The 22,474-nt window shown below is 43.2% G+C and overlaps 1 protein-coding gene across 3 annotated transcripts; it reads left to right on the top strand.

The window, feature by feature from the left end:
* The first annotated feature begins 1,863 nt into the window (after nucleotides 1-1,863).
* Nucleotides 1,864-21,964, top strand: elapor2a (endosome-lysosome associated apoptosis and autophagy regulator family member 2a). Of its 3 annotated transcripts, none has more exons than XM_027009686.3 (22): nucleotides 1,864-2,100; nucleotides 6,218-6,338; nucleotides 7,560-7,749; nucleotides 7,956-8,103; nucleotides 8,234-8,323; nucleotides 8,478-8,583; nucleotides 8,722-8,874; nucleotides 9,899-9,987; nucleotides 10,143-10,323; nucleotides 10,562-10,690; nucleotides 11,009-11,099; nucleotides 11,438-11,540; nucleotides 11,726-11,863; nucleotides 11,965-12,228; nucleotides 13,493-13,666; nucleotides 13,787-13,958; nucleotides 16,397-16,493; nucleotides 16,611-16,712; nucleotides 17,609-17,735; nucleotides 17,919-18,097; nucleotides 18,276-18,441; nucleotides 20,849-21,964. In XM_027009686.3, the coding sequence occupies exons 1-22, from the start codon at nucleotides 1,978-1,980 to the stop codon at nucleotides 20,915-20,917; spliced, it is 3,012 nt and encodes a 1,003-aa protein (XP_026865487.2). In that variant the 5' UTR covers nucleotides 1,864-1,977; the 3' UTR covers nucleotides 20,918-21,964. The 3 variants fall into 3 exon arrangements, with proteins under 3 accessions (XP_026865487.2, XP_081571616.1, XP_081571617.1); XM_081715490.1 differs by having other exon boundaries at nucleotides 11,690-11,863; XM_081715491.1 differs by lacking the exon at nucleotides 1,864-2,100 and adding an exon at nucleotides 5,979-6,104 and having other exon boundaries at nucleotides 11,690-11,863.
* The last annotated feature ends 510 nt before the right edge of the window (nucleotides 21,965-22,474 follow it).

Here is a 22,474-nt window from a genome sequence, read left to right as displayed (position 1 = left end):
TATGTAACGTTTCCACTCGGAACAAGCGAGAGGCAGAATGCATGTGCAGGGGGCAGTTTATTAACCGAGGAAAAACAATACTGAGGGCAAAACACTGAGGCAAACCAACGAGCATAATGAAACACGACAAAAAAAAAAAACAACATAACTTGCCAAATAACCGACAAACTAGAAGACAAAATACAGTGCTTAAATAACCAAGACAATCACGTACAGAACAGACTCAGGTGAACATGGGAACAGGGAGAACCAAAACACGGACTGGAATTTAGGAACAGACGAGGGGTGGCGAAAACGAAACTAAGGAGCGGAACGAGGAAGTGCAGGAAAACAGACGACAGGGAAACCATGACAACAGGGTCGCCAGGATGGCAGCCACTCCTTACAGACTAAAAACAGAGCAGAAAAAATATGGGCTATTCTGCTTTGATGTAGAGGATGCCAGTGTGCAGTGTAGCCTGCTGTTGGGATCCAGCACAGTGCAGACTGTATCCACAGACTGTATCTATTGTATTTGCTGTTGTAATTCTTGCTAAAGTTGACATAGATTAAAGCATCAGTTTCTCACAAGTTCTCCTCCACCTGCCAATCTGCCCTGCAATGCATCTTCTGTGGTGACCACCGCCTTCATGACAGTAAATATAGTTTTGTCCTCACCACCATCTTCACTCTTTTCAAGGACCCATTTTGTTACAGATTTGTTGTACTTTGACACTTCATCAGCTGAAAAGTTGTCATGTGGGTTACAAACTATATATGGCATCTGTTGTCGCATCCAGATTTTTGTTTGTAACAGGTCTTGATTATAAAGACTTTCAGCCACATATTAGAGGTTTTCAATCAGATGATCTTTGAAACAAGGAGGTAGTTTTATACAGCTGAAAATCTGTGACAAATGTGTTTTTTTAAATACAATTTTATTTTGGGGGATTGCAATGATTACCCCATTCATCACTTTTTGTGATCAATGCAGATATAGTGAAATGTCTAAGTATTGTTTGAGAGATGGCTGAAGTTTAGTAAAATGAATTGCAGACAGTTAAATTTTTTCTTGAACTGAAACGTTTGATCTTATTTTAAGGAGTATCCTGAACAACTTGGAATCACGTTCTATTTTCAGCAACTTGACATATGCATCGGAACATTGTTAATTCTAATTATTTTACTAGGGTAAACATGTTTCAGTGAACTTGGAATCATACCAGCTGTGATCAAAAGCCTTGATTAGTAAGTGCACTGTGACATCATACATTGCTTGTATGTATTTCTGGGTAATGGCAGAAGATCAGCAACTATGACTGTGCTACGATGACTATGCAAAAGTACTATGGGCAGTTCGATTTAATTCATTATTGACATTTTTTGTGCATTTACTGGATTTCCTGGTTATCATTTTCATTGAATCCAATGCCACCTGGTGGTAAATTAAAGCATAGGCTTACACGGCAAAGATTCATTGAACATAATTCAACGTTCTCATTACTGCGCACTATAAAGATTTAGTAAGCATGTTACAGTACATTTGAGAATTTGAACTAGTCCGATTTCTTGACCCCTTTTTCTATATATTAGTGTTATGGTAGGCAATTCCATATAAAATGGATTGCTTTAAAAGATAATTAAGATAACTCAAGAACTCAGAATAATTTTTAGACGTTTTAGGTTTTTACGTTGTTTACAGAGAGCACAGTTAATATTGCTTCAATCTACTGGCTATTTCCTTCAATTTTATCAATTTTAAAGAGCAGTTAAACTCTCTAGATTTGCTTTATGGCCAATGGCTTTTTAAAATCACAGAGTATACCTTTAACAGCATGGTCTATTCCCAGATTACAGCGACCTGACGTCACCAAAATGCCTGTCAGGGGGGTACGAGTGACCGACTAAACGCAGATAAGAGAAACTGGAAGCTGTTTGGCAGGACTCCTATGTACATCGACATTCTTGGATGGTTGGCTGTTGTTTCTTCGCCGGACAATGGAGCATCGGAAGAGGCAAACTACTTTTCTAAAGCGTTTCGCATGGTTACACAGCTCTCTCATCCTTCTGGGCGCGCTGGCTCCGATGACCATGGCTAATAACCTGCCTCAGTGCCAGGAGGTGAGACCTCAGCGATTAAAATATGCTAAGTTGTTTTGACCAGATGTGGTTTTAAACAGCTTAGTCATGACTACACGTCTTCTTCTGTCATTAGAATACAGGTATAAAAATTCTGTGAGCTAGTCAATAAATCGATTGTGGAAATATGATTATGAAACTAAAACTCGGTGGACCTATCAAATAACGAGCTTGTTATCCAGACAAGCAAGCTACAGCCTACCATTTCGGTTCGAAGCAGGTATTTGGCATACCTTTCACCTATAAAAACATTACTGTAAGTATGAATAAATGTATATTGGCTACAATGGGCATGCATTTGCTGTCCGCAGTTACTTTGTTAGACTAACCTGGCATGTGCAGCAGGAGCTCCTTAGTGTGTGATGGAAGACGCTCGCTCACAGTGCTCGACCAAGCTGGAAGAAAGTTTATAAAACGTGTGGAAAAATATGCCTGCGTGTGAATGGAAGACGTTTCGAATTATCCCCTTGCGATAATGGATTTAATAATTTATTGAATTTCTACAGTTTCAATGTATAAATAAAATAGCAGTATATAGCTGATCTGAACAACATTGAAGTGTTAGCATTACCGTGATTCTTCCTATTAATAGCTGAGTCATTTGTAGTTCTTCATCTATGATGTTAGACATTTTAACAAATGTATTTATTTATTTTAGGTTTTAAGGTTTTTATTTATTTTTTTAAAGGTAATATTTAATAAAATAGACATTTTAAGTCCACAGCTTTCTATATGTGAATATAAATTTAAGACCATGTCTACCCACATCAGACAAATATGCCTAATGTGTTACTCTGATAAACATAGTGAACATCCACAGCCATACCACTTTCTTAAGTCATTTTTATATAGCCTATATAAAAGCATGGGGCATACTTAATAGACAGAGTTCCCACTGGAATATCAATATCATGAAATTCTATTCTAGACATGGAAAGTTAGGGAATTTGATTGTTTTTGGTCATGTCACGGAATAACAATTTTGTTTGTGACATCGTAAATTTTAGTTCCCATTTAAAATGCTATATTTTTTACACATTTCTTCTATGAGTGATTGTTATGATAAAATTTTTTGTGCTCATTTTTACAAAGGTGGTCTGTTTTTCTGTTCATTATAGGTCATGGAAAGTCTTTGTGAGAACCCTGAATTGATTTATTTTATAATTAGCACCATGCTTGGATCGGTTTCAGTGACCACATACATCCATATCCATTAGCTTTGTCTTATATGACAATTGTTTGACGTTTTGGTAATGGAAGACACAACTTCCTTTGGCTCGTTAAGTGCAGTTGTTCACTGCTTTGGTCATGGCTATGCCCCTATCTCAAGCACTTGGTGATAGAGGGCCTAAACATAGCCTCTCTGCACCAGCTCTGTGGACACATCCTGGGCTGTCTGTGTTTCAGGAGAGACATCAAGGATAAGTTCAGGTACACTCATTGAAGAGAAAGAGCAGCAGAACATTTGGAGCTAGGACTGTGGAAAAAGCGTTCAAAGATTCCAGACTGCGTCTTCCTGCTTGGGAGGCATGTCCACTTGTGTACTAGCACACCCCTGTTCTACGGCTTCTCAGCAACTTCATGAATAAGATGATTGAGGTTCATTTAATAAACTGGTGGTGTCAGAAGCACTGGCTTAGTTTAGTCATTTAGTACAGTGACCTAAATTAATTATATATTTTAGTGACTGGATTTTACAGTGGTATTGAGACCCCTGCTAAAAATAGGAAAAAATGTTTTTTGTTTTTGTTGAATGTCACTTGAATAAAAAAGACAAATGAGTAGCTTATTATTATTAAGTAATAATAAGTAATAATAAAATGATTGAGTGGCTACATGAAAAGGTGGCATGCGAATGGTTTGAGAGGCCAAAAAAATTACCTAAGGATGCAGCTGTTTCTACTGCTGATTTAACATTATGATAATATTAACATTATTTAAGACATTGAACTCCAAGCGTAAGCATGTGAACTTCACTAAATGTTACTGGTTCCAGAGTGGACTGAAACTGGGTTTTGTCACGAAAAAAAAAAAGGCAGATACATTTATTTTTTGGGCCAGAGACACTACAGATTGGGATGATCGTGCAGGAAGGAACCTCATGCCTTCTGCTGAAGAAAGGTTCTTCTTATGTGACATTATCTATGGTTTTAAAGCCCATGGGAAGATGTGGCTGCCCGTGGAAGCTTGGTAAAGCTCGGTGAAGCTGTCAGGGTTTTGTATTTTATAGCAGGGCGATAGTGCAGAGCATTCGGATCCATAGCAAAACGGCTGATATATCACACATTCAAGCAGCTGCTGTGACCTGTCTGTTAACCTAAATGTCTTTGAAAAGCTGTGGAATAATCCGAGAGAAAAAACTTCTAGTGGACCAAGGACTCAGGGACATGGAAGAATAGCCTCCAATCAACTGCAGAGTGTGCTCAAACTTACTTAATACTGTTACCCAGATGAATGAAAGAGGCACAGAGGGCAGAGTTGCAGGGGTCAAAAATTGTCACAGATCTGCCTTCATTGAGCAGTGATACAATAAATTCAGGTAATTCGAAGAAAATATGTAATTCCTATGAAATAATTTATTAGGAGCAAAGAGCATTTTCCCACATATATTGTTCATATTAACTGCAGTTGCCAGTAATTCTTAAGGGAACTGTGTTCAGCTGTGTTAAACATCTTGACACTACCGTTGCCTTGGGGGCAGTTTATTAAGGATATAATAAGAAGTTACAGTTGTGGAAAGGGGAAACTTGAACAAAATATTCTTAAAGCAAAAATGTGTTTTTGGGCAAACAAGCACAAGAAGGGTATATAATCCTTCCAGTGTAGGCATTCGTCTTTGCCTGTGGTTAAATGTAGAGCTTGAACAATAGGCAGAGTAACTTGTTTCTTACACCATGATTTATAGCAGTAGGTTTAGTGTTTCTGTTGGTTCAAGGCTGTGGTGATGTTCATTAAGGGTCATTATTTGTGTGTGTGTGTACTTGCTGTATTTCCATAACGATTGTTAGCCTGGCACTTCCCTGTAGGGCTTCCACAGTGGGCATTGGGTTGGCAGCCTGACACTCCAGGGGCCCTAGGTATTAACGCGGTGGTTGTGAGCTGTGTAGCACAGTGTGAATAGTTGATCTGCAGGGCATTCCCGGGAATTATTATCAGTTTCCTCCTGATGACAGCCTTTCCTTCCCTTCTCAGTCTTTACCAGAGGAGACCAGTCGAGTGGAGCACTATTAAACCAATGAGCCATTTTCATTCATCTCTGTCTTAACATACGCCTCGTGAGTCATTGGCTCCCTAATTACTGGTTTGATTACTTGGGTAGCAATTGTAACTAATTCCTGATAATTGTTCTTACTAAGTATTTTGATTAAATAAGGTTCAGAGAGATATTGAAGTAGAAGTAAAATGTCTTCAGGGTGGTTTTAAATTGGTTTACATTTCCATGTTGGAAAATTTTACTCTTCATCATAATGTTGGTGTCACGGGTGGCCGGCCATCCAGCAGGAAGGACACGCCCACTTCGGCTCAGGATCACAGCACATATCTGCCCCGCTCCCAATCACCTTCATATTAATCATACTCACCTGTTTCACAATCCCTCGTTACTTAAACCCACAGGTCCCAGAAGGCACCGCTGCACATTAATGGTCTTATGACTGACGCATATGACGGAGCGCCACGTTGCCTCATGGATTACATTCTTGTTTTTTGTTCTACACTATGTGTATACACTATGGAAAATAAAGAGCACTTCCTAGGAGCCTCTTTTCTTGCTCCCTCTGTGTCGCCAACGTCACAGTTGGTCCATCTCTCTTTGTCTCTGTATTTCTCTCTCTCTCTCCCCCTCCCTTCCTCAAGGTATACTAATTGTTCTAGTCAGCTGGTAGTTGCCATGGTGCTGGGCTTGAAGTTGTCTGCAAGAGAAAGGGTGGGGTGGCACTTTAACCTCAAGCCAAGCATATGACTCACTACAATTACATTCCTCTATTGTGAGCCATGTTTACATTTTCTGCCCTTTCTATCAGTCTTTGCCTATTGTAAAACTATAGAGCGAGAGAGAGCAAGAGAGATAATTAAATTTCCAGTGTGTTTGCATCTACAGGGGGACTACTATTTTGAGTACACAGAGTGTGATAGCACTGGCTCCAGATGGAGGGTGGCCATTCCTCAGCGGCCAGGAGAGTGTACCGGACTACCTGACCCCGTGCAGGGCACAGAATGCAGTAGGTTCATATTATGGGTAACTGTGTGAGAGTGTGTGAAACATTGAGATTTAATGAGACCTTGGGGGAGAAATAAATATTAGTCAATGTAAGGCCTGTTTAAATGTTAGCATGTGATCAAACCCGAAAAGTGCCGTGGGAATGTTGAAAGCAAATCAGAATGACGGCCTGAGTTTGTCATTCACACCGCATGTGGACTTGAGCCATGTTTTTGTCACCCCCATATCTGCAGGAAGGAATTTCCACTCAGCCTCCGTAACTGCCTGACTCTTTACCAGTAACTCTTTTTAAGCCTCATCTCCTCATTCTCTCTAGGTAATTGATATAAATCGGTAATTTGCTACATCATATTGTTCCTTACCCTGCAGCAGCAGAGCAGACAGTGGTGTGCTCTTGTTTATCCCAAACACTTATGCCATCTGTGCAAAAGCATCTGCATACTGTCATTGTGTAGGGCCTGCTTACGTGAACGGTCTTATGTGTAGGGCCTGCTTACGTGAACGGTCTTATGTGTAGGGCCTGCTTACGTGAACGGTCTTATGTGTAGGGCCTGCTTACGTGAACGGTCTTATGTGTAGGGCCTGCTTACGTGAACGGTCTTATGTGTAGGGCCCGCTTACATGTACACTCTTACACGTAGGGCCCGCTTACATGAACACACCTTTTCTTCCTGACTGGCTTCTTTTTCATTCAGTTGTAAGCTCATGAGAATCACCCTGCGGCCCACAATAGGAGCCCATTCTCTGGTTTGCATTTTTGGCACTGAATAAAATTTGGTCAAGTGCACTCCAGCACATTACATGCCTTTCGCTGTTGAGGAAGAAAGTCTGTAGTGAAATGAGGCTGCAGCACATGCCCATAGACTCTCCAGGCCTTGGTAGAGCTCCAGGCTTAAATAGAAAAAGCTTGGATAATTGAGCAGTTATTGTGGGTTCGTGAGGAAAGGCACTGTAGCCTTGTCCGAGTTTTCAGCAAACGTGGGCTTTGATTACATTTTGTGAGTGTTCCGGGCAGATTATTTGGAGTTTATGGGGCTATATGGAGTGGTGTATGGGGATGCATATATGTGTATGAGTGTGTATTGGTTACTAATTACTATTTTGGAAAATGTTTTTTAATAAAAGGTATCAAATTTACATTTTACATTCATCTGGACTCTCTGGCGTGTTTTCGTCAGTGGTGATTTGCTATCTCATATGTACTAAAACATGTCTGTGGCAGCATTCTCATGTGCGGCGGGACAGTTCCTGGAGATGACAGCCCAGGAGTGCAGGCCATGCGCTGCCGGCTCCTACTCTTTGGGCAGCGGCATCCGCTTCGATGAGTGGGATGATATTCCCCCTGGATTCAGTAGTTTAGCAACCTACCTTGACAACAGTCCACATGAGCAGGATGGGTCTGCCTGTAATGGGTAGGTGACATGGGGCGTAGGGAGTTTTTGGGAGTGGCCTTATTTTTTATGTTTGCTAAATTTATACCTCACTCCACCAGTACATAAATAACTATATGTTTAAACACTTTGGTAGTCTTTTAAAATGCTAATGTATTTTTCTGACTTACTCAAGCAGAACATTGTTTTGTGGTGTGGGTGTGGGTGGTCTTCTGGTTCCCATGTAGTTCCTCGTGGACTGCTCAGGGTAGTTACGTGGAGTCTAACAGAGACGAGTGCAGCGTGGCCCTGGTCTATGCTGTGCACCTGAAGAAGCAGGGCTTTGTCTCCTTTGACTACCAGTATGTGGACAACAACGTATTCTTCGAGTTCTTTGTAAGTAGCACGCTTCTCTTATAAACTTTATTAGAATCGTTTGGCAGTAGTCATTCAAATGCTTTTAAGATCTGTGTTTATATTCTGGATGGTCTTTAGTTAGAGATTGAACTGGTGATTTTATTGACAGATTCAAAATGACCAGTGCCAGGAGATGGAGAAGACTGGAGATAAGAAGTGGATGAAGCTGACAGGCAATGGAGAGTGGGGCAATCACAAGGTGTGCACCTTCCCACACTCACAAACGTGTGTACTCGCACACTTATTCATGCTGACTGTGTGTATTTTTGTCCAGAGAATGGTGTGTGACATCTGAGAGGTCTGGAGGTGGGCATTTGAGTGGGTTCACCGCATGACCAGTCTCGTTCATGCAGGTCAGCTTACAGTCCAGCACAAACGTGCTATACTGGAGAACCACTGGGGTTGCTGTGGGGGCCAAAGTAGTCAAACCAGTCCTTCTGAAGAACATCCAAATAGAAGGTGCAGTGTAAAGCTGGAAAACCTCATCCTATGTAGATTACCCTCTATTACATGGCTTTGTTTTCTTTTCGGATTCTATCTTGGAATCTGTCAAAGATTCTCTCTCTCTCTCTCTCTCTCTCTCTCTCTGTCTCTCAGGTGTGGCATATATGTCAGAGTGTTTGCCATGTAAGCCTGGCATGTTCAGTAATGCCCCTGGCTCATCTTCCTGTGAACCCTGCCCCAGGAACACCTACTCAGGCCGAGGGGCCAGTTCATGTACCCCCTGCAACACAAGCAGCCACTATGCATGTAAGCACACACTACTACCCAACAATGTTTTTTGATGGGGGGTGGGGGGGTGGGGGGATGTATGAGTTGATGAGTGTGTAGTTGAGTCTTTCTGACCTCACCCTAAATGTGGTGGTGTTAGCCTAGTGTTTTGACCTGTAAGAAAGATCAAATCACGCAGCAGTCTGGTCTATTTCAGCTTCTTGCTGACCGCTGCCTCTAGCTGCTGATTGTGTGCTCTAGCACAGGATAATTTGCCTGTAACCAGGAATTCTACACAACCGGAATAGCTGTTCATTGATTATCTATCTATCTATCTATCTATCTATCTATCTATCTATCTATCTATCTATCTATCTATCTATCTATCTATCTATCTATCTATCTATCTATCTATCTATCTATCTATCTATCTATCTATCTATCTATCTATCTATCTATCTATCTATCTATCTATCTATCTATCTATCTATCTATTTCCCTCTCAGTACTTATTCTGCTCTTTATTGTTGCTATTGAGGTATCCGTTGTCAGCCAGAGGAGGATGGACCCCTCTTTTTCCTCTCAAGGTTTCTTCCATATACCCTAGGGAGTTTTTCCTTGCCGCTATTGTCCTTGGCTTGCTCTCTGGGGGCTTGAACTCTACTACATGTAAAATGCTTTGTGACAACAGCTGTTGTAAAAAACATTATATACATAAATTTGACTTTGACTTTTGACTTGGACTTTTGCTTAGGATAGCTTTAAGCATGGTTAATCTTTCCTTATGAGAACTTTAGGCTGGGATAACTTTAGTATATGATAACTTTTTAAACTTTGATAACTTTTTAAAGATAACATTAAGCCTAGATAAATTTTGCATAATATAACTTTAAGATATTTTAACCCTGGATAATTTGTATTTTGGATTTTTATGCTTTGATAGCTTTTGCTGTGGATATTAGCTTTAGTGTATGTCTATGCAGATCATCCAGTACTGCTGGGTGGTTGAATGGTTATGGCTGGTATCCACTGTGTGATTGGACTCTTCTCTCTGTGGAACCAGTGGAGGGCGCATCTACGTGTAAGACGAGACCTGCTTGCTCACAGAAAGACTACTTCCAGATCCACAGTGTCTGTGATGAAGAGGGCAAGGTAACCAGAGCTTTTCAAATTTTACAAAAAAACCCCAAAAATGTATTGCTTGATTATGAAGCATATGTTTTGAATTTTTCACTATGAGGATAGAACTGAGATTTGAGATGCTAACTGCCGATGATGATGCCCTTCTCTCCATATGTGTCGGTCAGACTCAGATCTTGTATAAATGGATAGAGCCCAAGATTTGTCTGGAGGAATCCCCTGGTGCAGTAGCACTGCCCCCTTCTGGAAAGCGTGAGCCATGCCCTCCCTGCAACCCTGGTTTCTATAACAATAACACGCCTACATGCTTGCCTTGCCCCCAAGGAACATACTCTGATGGCCTCAAAGGTACTATCTCTTCCTTATGGTCATTAACACAATTTTAACAGATACATTTCAAAAATAGCTTTTGATGCTTTATTCAAGTATGTTAGTTTTTTTATATTTTGGTTCATTGAGGCAGATCTGCGCTCTGGTTTTTGTCACTTTTCTGACGATGTATAACAATGGATGGTGATGATGAAACACTGTCAAGTCACTGTTGATATGAATGTTATTTGGATGATGTGTACGTGTCGCCCCCTAGAGTGCCAGCCTTGCCCTGCGGGCACAGAGCCTGCCCTGGGCTATGAGTATATGTGGTGGAACGTTCTGCCTGCCAACATGAAGTCTTCCTGCTTCAACGTAGCCAACACCAAGTGTGATGACATGAATGGTGAGCGAGAATGTTTTCGTCTGCTGGAAGGGCTGGGCGTACACAGATGCAGTGCCCGGCTCTGAGAGATAGATGGCACTAACGCGCCGCAAACAGCTGCTCACAGATGAGTGAAAGGAAGAGGGGGAGGGCCGCACCTTGCTTTTCTGTACTTGATTTTTGAGCATATGAATTTTTGCCTCTTTCAATGCAGTTAATACATTACTGATCTGTGTATGTGTGCGTGTCTGTGTGCGTGCATGCATGCCTGTGTGTGTGTGTGTCTCCGTGTGTGCGTGTGTGTGCATACATGTGCATGTGTTGGGTTGTGTGTCTTAGGTTGGGAGGTGGCAGGGGATCATATTCGCTCTGGAGCGGGGGGTTCAGATAATGATTATCTCATCTTAAACCTCAAAGTACCTGGATTCAGGTGAGGCAAAGCAGTTTTCCATAAAATTCAGATGACGTTCTCAATGCAAAAACCCAGCAGACTGATTGGACATTCACAATATCTGTTTATATCTATTCTATGATGGAAGTGTATGCACTTGAAAAGCACTGGATTTCTGAAAAACAAACAATAGGTGAATAAAAAAACCCCCCTTATTTACTGAAGCAAAGTCACCGAAGTGCTGAGAGCTGATTATTGCAAGAAGTCTTAACCTTTCTTGACTAGTATGAAAGCACTAAATCATTTTTAAGCTTTATTGATTGTGCTTAAGAAAGAGCAGGGTACCGTATGCAAGGCTGTCTGCTCACATGTCACAGGTTGCCTACATCAGTGAGTGGAACCAGTGGAACTGAGGTTGGACGCATCACCTTTGTGTTTGAAACCATCTGCTCAGCTGACTGTGAACTCTATTTCATGATGGTGGGTATGTCCATGTCCATCTGTGCAGAGCAGTTTGTGTGTGCTCCATGAAGCTTCTCCTTTCCCCAGCACTTCAGTGTTCTGGATGTTCTGCAGTATCCATCTTTAGTTGAGGTTTTTTTTTTTTTTCTTTCTTTTTTTTGTCCCAGGAAGCTCTTTGGCATGTGCGTGTGTTGTTTTTGCAGGACACTGACAGACGGAGCACCAGTGTGGTGGAATCGTGGGAGGGCAGAAGGGAGAAGCAGTCCTATATGCACATCATGACTAAGAATGCATCTGTGTCTTACACATGGGCCTTCCAACGCACCAACCAAGCTAAGGATGTCAGCTCACACACACACACGTATACACGTGCACACATACACAAGCGCATACATGTGCAGACGTTCCTAAGCATACTTTTCAAATCGCCTCCCTTTCGCAGGTACGTCGCTATGTGAATGACATGGCAAAGATCTACTCGATCACAGTAATGAATGCGGTGGATGGCAGGGCAGCTGCATGTCATCCGTGTGCCGTGGAGTCACAGGGGCCTGGCTCTGCATGTGTGCCGTGCCCGGCTGGCCACTACATAGACGAGAAGAGCAGCCGATGCCAGGAGTGCCCGCCCAACACCTTCCTCTCCGGGCATCACATCTACGGGCGCGCCGCATGCCAACACTGCGGCCCCGGCAGCCACAGCGATCAGGTAGAGCCCCAGACCGGGCACGTTAATGCTCTTGGATTTGTTTTCTATTAGTCATGTCTGTAGCCTGTGTAGTGTCATGGGATGTGTGTAGTGTTGGGTTGTGTTCAATGCCCTTCGTGGCCTTCATGTGCTTATCCGGTGTGATGTATAAACAAAATCACAGTTAGGAGAGCTGTAGAGGTGTCTTTTGCATAAATGCATGTATAGAATCACAAGGGAAGCATGGGTTTATAGGGAGTCAGTTGATTTGCCTCCCAATGAAATCACATCTCAAGCATGATTTTATTTTCATTTCTACAGAAAAGCAAGAGATTTTCATCATATTTTCCCTTATATATCTGATTTTAAAATGAGCATAAAAGTTTCAGAATGTCTTTTTGAATAGCAGTGATTTAATATAGGCATTGTCGTTTAGGGCTTGTTATTGGGAGAGTAACGTTCTCTGTTTGTTTGATGTAGCTGCTATAGCTGTATATGTGTTTTGTTTTGTTTTTTGGGCTGGAACAGCGACAGCACCGTAGATCTTAAAATTCCCTCTACATACTGCACAGTAATGCTGCTCTCAGGAACGTCTGCTAGATGACGAGTACACTAATCGTCTAGTCTCATGCATGTGTTTTAATTCCTAAGTGCTGATCTTGTGAATGTTGTGATGTAAGAGGCTAGCTGATTCTTCATGTTAGATCACACTGAACATCTGTTAGCCTTAAATAATTAGCTAAAAAGGTATCTGTAGAACATTTGTAATCTTCATAATATCACAGTTATTTTGTCGTAGAACTGAATCTTTCTTGTGTTCCCTTGTTAATCTAACAACTATTACCAACATTGTTAGTATTAGTTTGTTTTCAAATCCAAATAAAATAAAATAAAATCACACAATATTCATATTAATGGTATTTATATAAAAAAGAGTTTGTATGGGATGGTGACATGGGGTAGGGATGTTAAAATTTGTCCCCTGCCAGTGTTCAACTGAAACATATTCAACTGCCCAAAGGTAACAGAACAAATGAGTTGATTTGATAGCTCCTGCATATAGAATGGAGTTGTCTTTCTTATTGTATGTCGAAGCACTAGAGTTGGAAGTTTATGACGTTATGTGAGCTGCCTTTGTGAGCCAGTGGAGAGGAATGAGTGAAGCTGAGGGATTTAAGTCACTGAATGGGTGAGACAGGCAGCAGAAAAGCAATAGACATTTCAATGGGTATTAATATGATCTGCAGCACTCGAGTATATCTCAACCCCTCTTATTCTTGTGTAGGAGCACAGGTTGTGTTTCAGTGACTGTCTGTTCACACACGCGGAGCCGAACCAGACTCTTCAATATGACTTCAGCCCACTGGGCTCTATTGGATCCATTATGAATGGCCCGAGTTTCACTTCTAAAGGGACCAAGTACTACCATCTCTTCAACATTAGCCTGTGTGGACAGGAGGTACACACGAGCGTTTGTAGACACATCCGCAAACATGTGCACACGTGTTTATTGGACTTATGTGAGTCTTGCCATCGAATCGTTGCGCTGTTCTTACTCCTCTGTCCTTGCTGTTGTCAGGGTCACGGGCCAGCGGTGTGTACCGATAATGTCACTGACCTGTCTGATAAGGACGCCACGGCAACGGTGGTGGAAGCCTTCATCTGCCAGTCTACCATCATTCCCTCTGAGGGGCGGGGCTTCAAGGCAGCCCTCTCCTCACAGCCTATCAGCCTGGCAGACTCATTTCTCGGTGAGGGAGCGAAGGAGGGAATGAATGAGGGAGCGTGTGAGAGGAGTGAGAGAGCGAGTGAGAAAGGTGAGCGAGGGAGGGAGCGAAGGAGGGAATGAATGCGGGAGCGTGTGAGAGGAGTGAGAGAGCGGGTGAGAAAGGTGAGCGAGGGAGGGAGCGAAGGAGGGAATGAATGCGGGAGCGTGTGAGAGGAGTGAGAGAGCGGGTGAGAAAGGTGAGCGAGGGAGGGAGCGAAGGAGGTAATGAATGAGGGAGCGTGTGAGAGGAGTGAGAGAGCGGGTGAGAAAGGTGAGCGAGGGAGGGAGTGAAGGAGGGAATGAATGAGGGAGCGTGTGAGAGGAGTGAGAGAGCGAGTGAGAAAGGTGAGCGAGGGAGGGAGCGAAGGAGGGAATGAATGAGGGAGCGTGTGAGAGGAGTGAGAGAGCGGGTGAGAAAGGTGAGCGAGGGAGGGAGCGAAGGAGGGAATGAATGAGGGAGCGTGTGAGAGGAGTGAGAGAGTGGGTGAGAAAGGTGAGCGAGGGAGGGAGCGAAGGAGGGAATGAATGCGGGAGCGTGTGAGAGGAGTGAGAGAGCGGGTGAGAAAGGTGAGCGAGGGAGGGAGCGAAGGAGGTAATGAATGAGGGAGCGTGTGAGAGGAGTGAGAGAGCGGGTGAGAAAGGTGAGCGAGGGAGGGAGTGAAGGAGGGAATGAATGAGGGAGCGTGTGAGAGGAGTGAGAGAGCGAGTGAGAAAGGTGAGCGAGGGAGGGAGCGAAGGAGGGAATGAATGAGGGAGCGTGTGAGAGGAGTGAGAGAGCGGGTGAGAAAGGTGAGCGAGGGAGGGAGCGAAGGAGGGAATGAATGAGGGAGCGTGTGAGAGGAGTGAGAGAGTGGGTGAGAAAGGTGAGCGAGGGAGGGAGCGAAGGAGGTAATGAATGAGGGAGCGTGTGAGAGGAGAGAGAGCGGGTGAGAAAGGTGAGTGAGGGAGGGAGCGAAGGAGGGAATGAATGAGGGAGCGTGTGAGAGGAGTGAGAAAGGTGAGCGAGGGAGGGAGCGAGTGCGAGAGGGAGATTGTGGGATTGAGGAAGTTTACATTCAGGATTTTTATTTATGGTTATTTGCTGCATGCTTTGAACAAGTGCATTGTAATGCTTACTCATTCAGCTTTACCTACAAAAATAGAACAAAAAATAAATTGATATTACAACGCAGTTACATATTAATCACTGTAATGCAAAATACAGCAGAAAAAAAGTGCTTGCAGTACAGTAACGCTTTGCCATGTTAGCACTGTAAAGGGGACGTAAAGTGCAGGTGCTATTTTGGAGGTTGGGGTCTGTTTAAGCTGTAGTTTACAGTACTGGAGTATTTCCTCTCAGACCCCAGGGTGGCAAGACAGGCTGTGATATGAGCTACACAGGCTGTCCAGTTTAGACTCTGGTATGGCAGAGATTGGGAGATATGTGGTCAGGGGGCAATAGTTCGGTCCTACAGTTTTTCTCTTCTGCTGCAATCTTTTGCATGGTGTTTTTGGCACTGGCCAGTGGTTCTAGCACACCACACTGTAAAAGCCCTGGTCAGGACACTCTTAGTGAAATTACACTGGAATTGGGTGAGTATTGTTTTGCTCATTCCCCATTTCTGTAGTTGTCTCATGAAGTAAATGTGTTGTTGGGATTTAGCATGGACGGCTACGCCTGCCTTGTAGGCACGTCTGGTATGTGTACAGTTAGCCATCTATAAACCATTTGTTGCCATGCAAAATTAGCATTTGCTGTCCTCCAGGCCTTCTTCAGTTGTAAGATTCTGACCACAAGACTGCTATTGGCTGACAGATTTGGGGTGGCAGACCACTCTCAAACCAGCAGTGATATTTGATATTTGTAGAAACCTTACACATATCATATATAAAGCTAGAGTGCTTTGTCATGCCACTTCCATGTCAGTGATTCTTCACATGAGACATGATTCATGTTATGGCTGCCTTTGATGTAACTTAACCTTGAATGTTTTTTACTGCTGCGGAGTAGCTAAACATATCCATATTATTTCACTGTCATATCCACATTCATTTATATTCTTATGGTGACTCACAATATAATAACCACTGGTACATGTACTTCAATGCAGTATCCCTTGTGAACAAATTTCATCTTGTAAGATTATTATTTTTTGGATGAAATGCAGTTGGATTTGCAAATTGGCATCAACTCAAATCTTCTTACACATGCTTTATAACTATGAACTGGTTTTAAAGCAGAGTTAAACACATTAACCAAATTTCTAAATTAAAATGAGGTCAGAGGTCAAGCTCTTCATTTCACTTTCCTTGCATCATCCTTACTCTGTCTGCATGTGTCTGTATGTGTGTGTGCAAGCCGCACGCATGTGTGATTGAAAGGAAGCGGTCTTTTCTGAGGCTCTGTATGCCTCACTGAGAGTTATTGTACTGGCTTCACAGGAGCTACAGTGGAGAAATCACTCAGTGGGGTAATTGCCAGACCAGAGCTCTTCCGCAACCCTCCTACCAGCGTCCCGGACGTCAGCTTCTTCTATCGGTATAAACACCAAAAATAACAACAATAAAGCTCCTCCTTTTTCTCCAGTTCTGTTCTTCTTAAAGCCCAAAAGAGGGCTACTCGTTCTTTTGTGCTAAATGGAACTTGTGTGTGCAGATCTCTGCAGGCGACAGCCTCCTGTGAGAAAGGCAGGAATACCGTAGTCACGCTTCGCTGTAACCCTGAGCAAGGTGCCAAAGGGGAAATATCAGTACCCAGGTATTCCGTCCTTGTGTATCCTGTGTGGCTTCTCTCTATAGGACAAGCATTAAATGAAAATACAGCATCTATCTTGCTCCACAGCTAAACTCTGTGCTGAGGCCGTTATTTGGCCTGGTCTGTTGGCGTCATGCCTGTATGAAAATATGCATGCCGTCTGTTCTCTAAAACACACTATGCGCTGGGCTCACACTATGCGCTGAAGGCTGAGCTTTGTGAGACTACGCTTAAAGGGTCCCGTTGGGACACACAGACATTCTTCTCTCAGATCATGCATTATGAAGACTGTGAGAGTAGAACTTCGTGAGTCCAGATAATCTCCTGGCTCCTTAATTAGTGTGAAGGCAAAAATTTTCATGTAACTTTGAATCTTTTGTAAGCTTACAGATCCTTGCACTGCACAGTCCAATTTGTCTAATTTGAATAATCACATTGAACCTTTATTTTGTAGAGTACTAATAACATGGACATATACTGTGATTCTTTCAAAGTTACTAACTCTGAAATATCCACTCAGGATATTTGACATCTTTGACATCAATTATTCTTTTTTCCCAGACAATTTTCATCTCTCAGATGTCCTGCTGATTGCAACAGTGCATATTCAGTTTTCATGTTATTAAAATTTCAACACAATTTATCCAAAAGTTGATTTGCCCATTAGTTTTTTCCTGATAAAGACAGCTGAACTCTACTGTGGTTTCAGTCAGATGTCTGCAGTCAACTTTCGCTTTAATTCTTTTAATAACAGAATCACCGTAACTGGGGCATTATTTGTGCTGTATTGCCTGTCTTGTAATTGGTCCAGAGAGCCTGTGTTTTGCCTGTGTCTTCTAGGGTGTGAGTGCTCAGGGTAGGGCCATACATCTGAGCTAACTTGCAGTGTCCTCCTGTAGGGAGTGTCCAGCAGGCACCTGTGATGGCTGCACCTTCTACTTCCTGTGGGAGAGTTCCAGCGCGTGTCCGCTTTGTACTGAGGCAGACTACCACCACGTGGAGGGGGTCTGCAGAGCAGGGGTCCAGGTGCTCTTAGACAGGCCATGCCATCAGCACTCACTACTATCACAACGTTCACTTTGAACCTTTCATCTTCCCTATGCATGGTTGGGGGGAGGTTTGGAGAGGGTAGCTCTTTCAGCGCCATTGGTCTGCTCAGGTGGGAAGTAGTTAAAGTGTGGCTGGGTCTATGTGTGGATTTCTTCTTAGGACACTGTGTACGTGTGGTCAGAGCCACGGCTCTGTTCTGGAGGGCTATCCCTGCCGGTGAAGAGGAGCGTTCCCTGTGAGGCCTTTGGTTTGTGGCTGAAGGTGGGAACCAGCTTGGGGGCCTTCTGTGCGATACTCCTCCTCTCCCTCACTTACTACTTCTGGAAGAAGAACAAAAAGTAAAGACCCATGTGGCTTTGGTCACCCTGAGCTCAGGCACCCACTCGCTGACCCATCAGCAAATGCCTTAACCACAGGATTACTGATTAATGACCCAACATGATTTGGTTACCTGTGCTTGGAGTTAGCTTGTACTAATGCTGAATGTCATGCTTTTCTCTTCACTCACTGTCGCAGGCTGGAGTTTAAGTATTCCAAGCTGGTGATTTCAGCCAATAAGGAGGCTGAGTTGCCGGCAGCAGACAGCTGTGCCATCATGGAGGGCGAGGGGGAAGAGATGGAGGATGAGGTACTTTACACCAAACCTTCTTTACTGGCCAAGCTCAAGGCTATTGCCAAAAAGGTATATGCAATACTGCACACCCTCTCTCTACACTCTCTCTATATACACTGACACACTAAAATAGGTACTAAGAATATAGCATCATCCACAGTTCATCAAGATGCTAATCTTGCAAAGATGCACAAACAGAAGAATGTTTAGTTTAATCATATAAAGGTATACAGATTAGATGTGTGAACTTAAATATTCTAAAACTAGGGACAGATTCATAAAACTTGACAGGAACCACATTACACTGTGCAAAATGTTTGTCACAGAATTTTTAATTCCTATTCATAGAATTACTGTAGCGATAATTAGCACACCGTTGTCAGTTTACAGATGTGGTAAATTCACTTGTGCCCCAGGTGAAAACCACATGTAAATGAGGCCATACATATTAAAGGCCCACATCAAGAGACAGACAACTGACTTACCCCCAGTGATGATAACCAGTGAAACACTGAAAACTACCAGTTATATAAAAATGTAAATAAATTGTAGCTTTCACTAAGACGGGAACTGAACGAACGCACTTAGCTGATGACTTCTCTACTTCATGGCAGAGCAGTAAAATTCTGTCTCTTCTCAGTCTATATCTGTTTATAGTTCCTTCTTCTGTAATACCTAAATTTGCATTTCTAATGGAAAAAGATTGTGGCATTCTGAGATCCTGTTCAAGCAGGTCACTTTCCTTCGCCTGTACTCCTACTGTTTGCAGGAGAATGTGCCTTTTTCAACAAATTTGTCAATTTTGATGTTGATGCATGTATGATCTAACATTGTTAGAGACAATATCATCCCATCCACACTAGCTTCTTACCAAGATGATTACCGTCGTACAGCTCCACGTTTGGGTGGCATTTTTTGCGGACTGGTGTTCTATTATGAATCGTTAACGACATATGCAAATGAGGACAAAACGCGGTAAGACCATATATCACGCCAGGGGAAAAATGGGAAAAAGCCACATTTTATGAATAAGGAAACACTTTACTGTGGCGCTATTTGCTGTTAATGTCACGTTACATTTGGTGGCAGGTGTTAGGAATTTGACCCTTTAGTCTTTCTGTGTGATGTGAAACCTTCCATTTTCTTGTGTTCTCTGCTATGTGAGAAGGAGAAATGCTTATTGAGGGTTAGAGATTGAAATGGTTAGTGTTTGGCGTGCTCTGTGCAGAGTGCAGAGCACAGTCATTTGAGGGAATCAAATGCAGTTTGTCACACTTTTAATGTGTATAACAGTTCAGCATTACAAAGAAAAATTACTTATCTATGATAATGTTATAGTATCTCAGCACGTTTCTCAGAAACAGAAAGAAATCTTAATTCAACCTGTTCCTCTCTTGATTTCTTGGTTCCCTTGTGTGTGTGTGTGTGTGTGTGTGTGTGTGTGTGTGTGTGTGTGTGTGTGTGTGGGCACCTTGATGTTTAACTGAAGGCAGTTGAAGTAGCCACTGAGAGGCTTCTTTAAGATTAAAGACTATGTTGAGCTGTAGAGAAAGAAGCAGTTTGCCACATCGTATCTGCACCCAATTAGAGAGAGAGAGGGAGAGAAATGGTAAGAGAGACAGGGAGAAGGAGAGAGGGGGGGGGGAGAGAAGAAAGAAAAGGTAAAAAAAGCAGGAGAAGGGGAGAGAGAGAGACACAGAGAGACAGAGAGAGAGAGAGAGAGAGAGAGAGAGAGAGAGAGAGAGTCAGACTTGGAGTCAGGGTATGAGGGACTTTTTCTTTGGAAGTGTCATTTTCATTAGCATAGACTGCAGAGGAAACTGTTTTAGGCTCCCTATGTGAACATGTTTAAATCTCCCTTGGCAGGCTCAGACCTTTTTGATTCTCTGATTATTAGTTCAAGATTAATGATGAGATTCTTTACAGTAAAGTTTAAGGGAAAACAATTTTCATTACCAGATTAACTCTTTAGATATGTAGTAATTGTGATTCAACAGATTTTTAAAGGCTTAATAATGTACATTTAAACACTCTTTTACAGAGGTTTGTAGGTAAGAGGTTTGTAGCCATGATTGGCTAAAATTGAGTGAAAAAAGTGAGGCTGGTAATAAAAGCCGTCTCAAGACTGCTGGGATTTTCAGTGCACTTAAAAGGAGTTGGTATTGAGTAGCCATGCCCTTGAGCTGTACAGGCATGTTTCAGGGCTCACACGCTGTTGGAGGTAGACTTCATCTCTTCTCTTTCACGTCTACCACCTGGCTTCTGTCCACGCGCTGACAAACGTGCTCGAATGCGGGCGCTGGTTGTCTTGGCAACGTGCGGTGTCGGTCGTTAGTCCCTGGCCTTGATCGGGGGCGGGCTTTTGAAAGCAGGCTGACCTCGCCCGGCCGGGCGGTCCCGCTCTGCGCTTGGGCGCATCAGGGTGCAGCGCTGTGCGCTTTGTTCCGCTGTGTAAACTACGTGTCACTGTTTCCAGGGCAACGGGCAGAGCTCTGAGGCTGTCCAGCTGAAATCCTCCCAGCCGGAGAGATGGGTGTGGGGATAGAGGGGGAAGGAAAAACGAAGAGCTGGTTGGATTTAAATATGTACACACACAGTGGCCTTAAGACGGCGTGCGGAAAAGCTTGTTTGGAAGATAAAAAAAAAAAAAAGAATACTTGGGCTGACTGTGGGATTTGGGAAGACACTGCCTAGGACTTGGAAGAGCCATGTGAAATTGTTCTGTTTGATGTCATGATCACGTCTCTGAGCAGTATGTGTTTGTTTTCCTTGTTGTTGTTGTTTTTCTTTTTTAGTAAATAATATACCAGAATTTAACACTTTCTTATGGGATTGTGTAGCAGAGGGGTCATAGTACTTGGTATTGCACACAGATGCAGGTATTCAGACACCAAGGAGCAGTCAATAAATTGCTCCTGGATGGAGCAGGCAGAGCAAAGTACTAACACCGCCAAGGTCATTGGTTCGATTACCAGGACACACATACTGTCATATGGATAAATATGTAAGTTGTTCTGGATAAGAGGGTCTGTCAAATGTTGAAAATGCAGAACCTGTGAAGCCTCAGACAGTATGGGAATTGTCATTCTAAATAAAATAGCACACACAAATGCAACCCTTTCAAACTCAGAGGCTACACCTCTCTTGACTGGTGTGTCCCTAGGTACCTTGCAGACTTCAAAAGAACACAAATGTCCAATATCCAAAGGAGTAGCAGTAGCCACTGTACATTAGAACTGGGTAAAAGCACGCTGAAGCAGTGCAGCACCTACCAGCTTTACTGTCGGGACTGTGAGGCCTGGAGGGCTAGCTCCCATAGCCTTGAGCCACCATCAGGACAGAGAGAGCCCAGCTTCCTTACCTCTGTAGGGAGGGGTGGGTCTGGGGTAAGAGGGACAGTCCAGGTGGCCTCTACACCAGGAGGACAAGGTACCCTTATAGTGGCTCTACCTTGGCTTCCACCCATGCTGATGTGATTCTGAATGGCCTGTGTTTTCCTTCTTCTTTTGTTTGGAGTACAGTGAAAATCCTTGTGTCAGACTGAAATGTGATCAGGGTTTTTGACAAAATAAATTACTGTTTGCACTGTCAACACGTCTCATCATTTCATGCAGGGTTTCTTTATTGAGAAGATGCCTCATCATGTTCGTGCACTAGTGACTCACTGAAGTGGATGCGATTTGCACTGATGTCTTTGGACTCATGGCTTTTTGCACCAAAATAGTTACCACCTGCGCTCCATTATTCTGGCCCCCTTTATCCCTCTTCTGTCTCTCTCCACCTTCCTTCCTACTTTAACACCTACCTCCCCTCTCATACACCCGCCCATCTGCGCTTCTCGCAGGGTTTGAAGGATGGAGCAGCTAGGTGCAGGGCTAGTTTTTAACCTAACAGTTTTTAGCTGTGCTGTTATTACCCGTAAAACTTTGTGCCAAGGCCATTAGAAGTCCACTGATAGTCGAGTCATTGCAATATTCATGTTCCACACAAAAACTCCTCTCTCGCTCTCACCCAAACGCACATGCACACGCACAAGCACACACACACACACACACACACACACACACACACACGTGCTTGCACATACTTGCCCTCCCTCACC

The sequence above is a fragment of the Electrophorus electricus genome, chromosome 6 (assembly GCF_041902795.1).
Source record: "Electrophorus electricus isolate QZ-2024a chromosome 6, ASM4190279v1, whole genome shotgun sequence".
Lineage (NCBI taxonomy): Eukaryota > Metazoa > Chordata > Actinopteri > Gymnotiformes > Gymnotidae > Electrophorus > Electrophorus electricus.
This window is presented reverse-complemented; position numbering and strand designations above follow the sequence as displayed.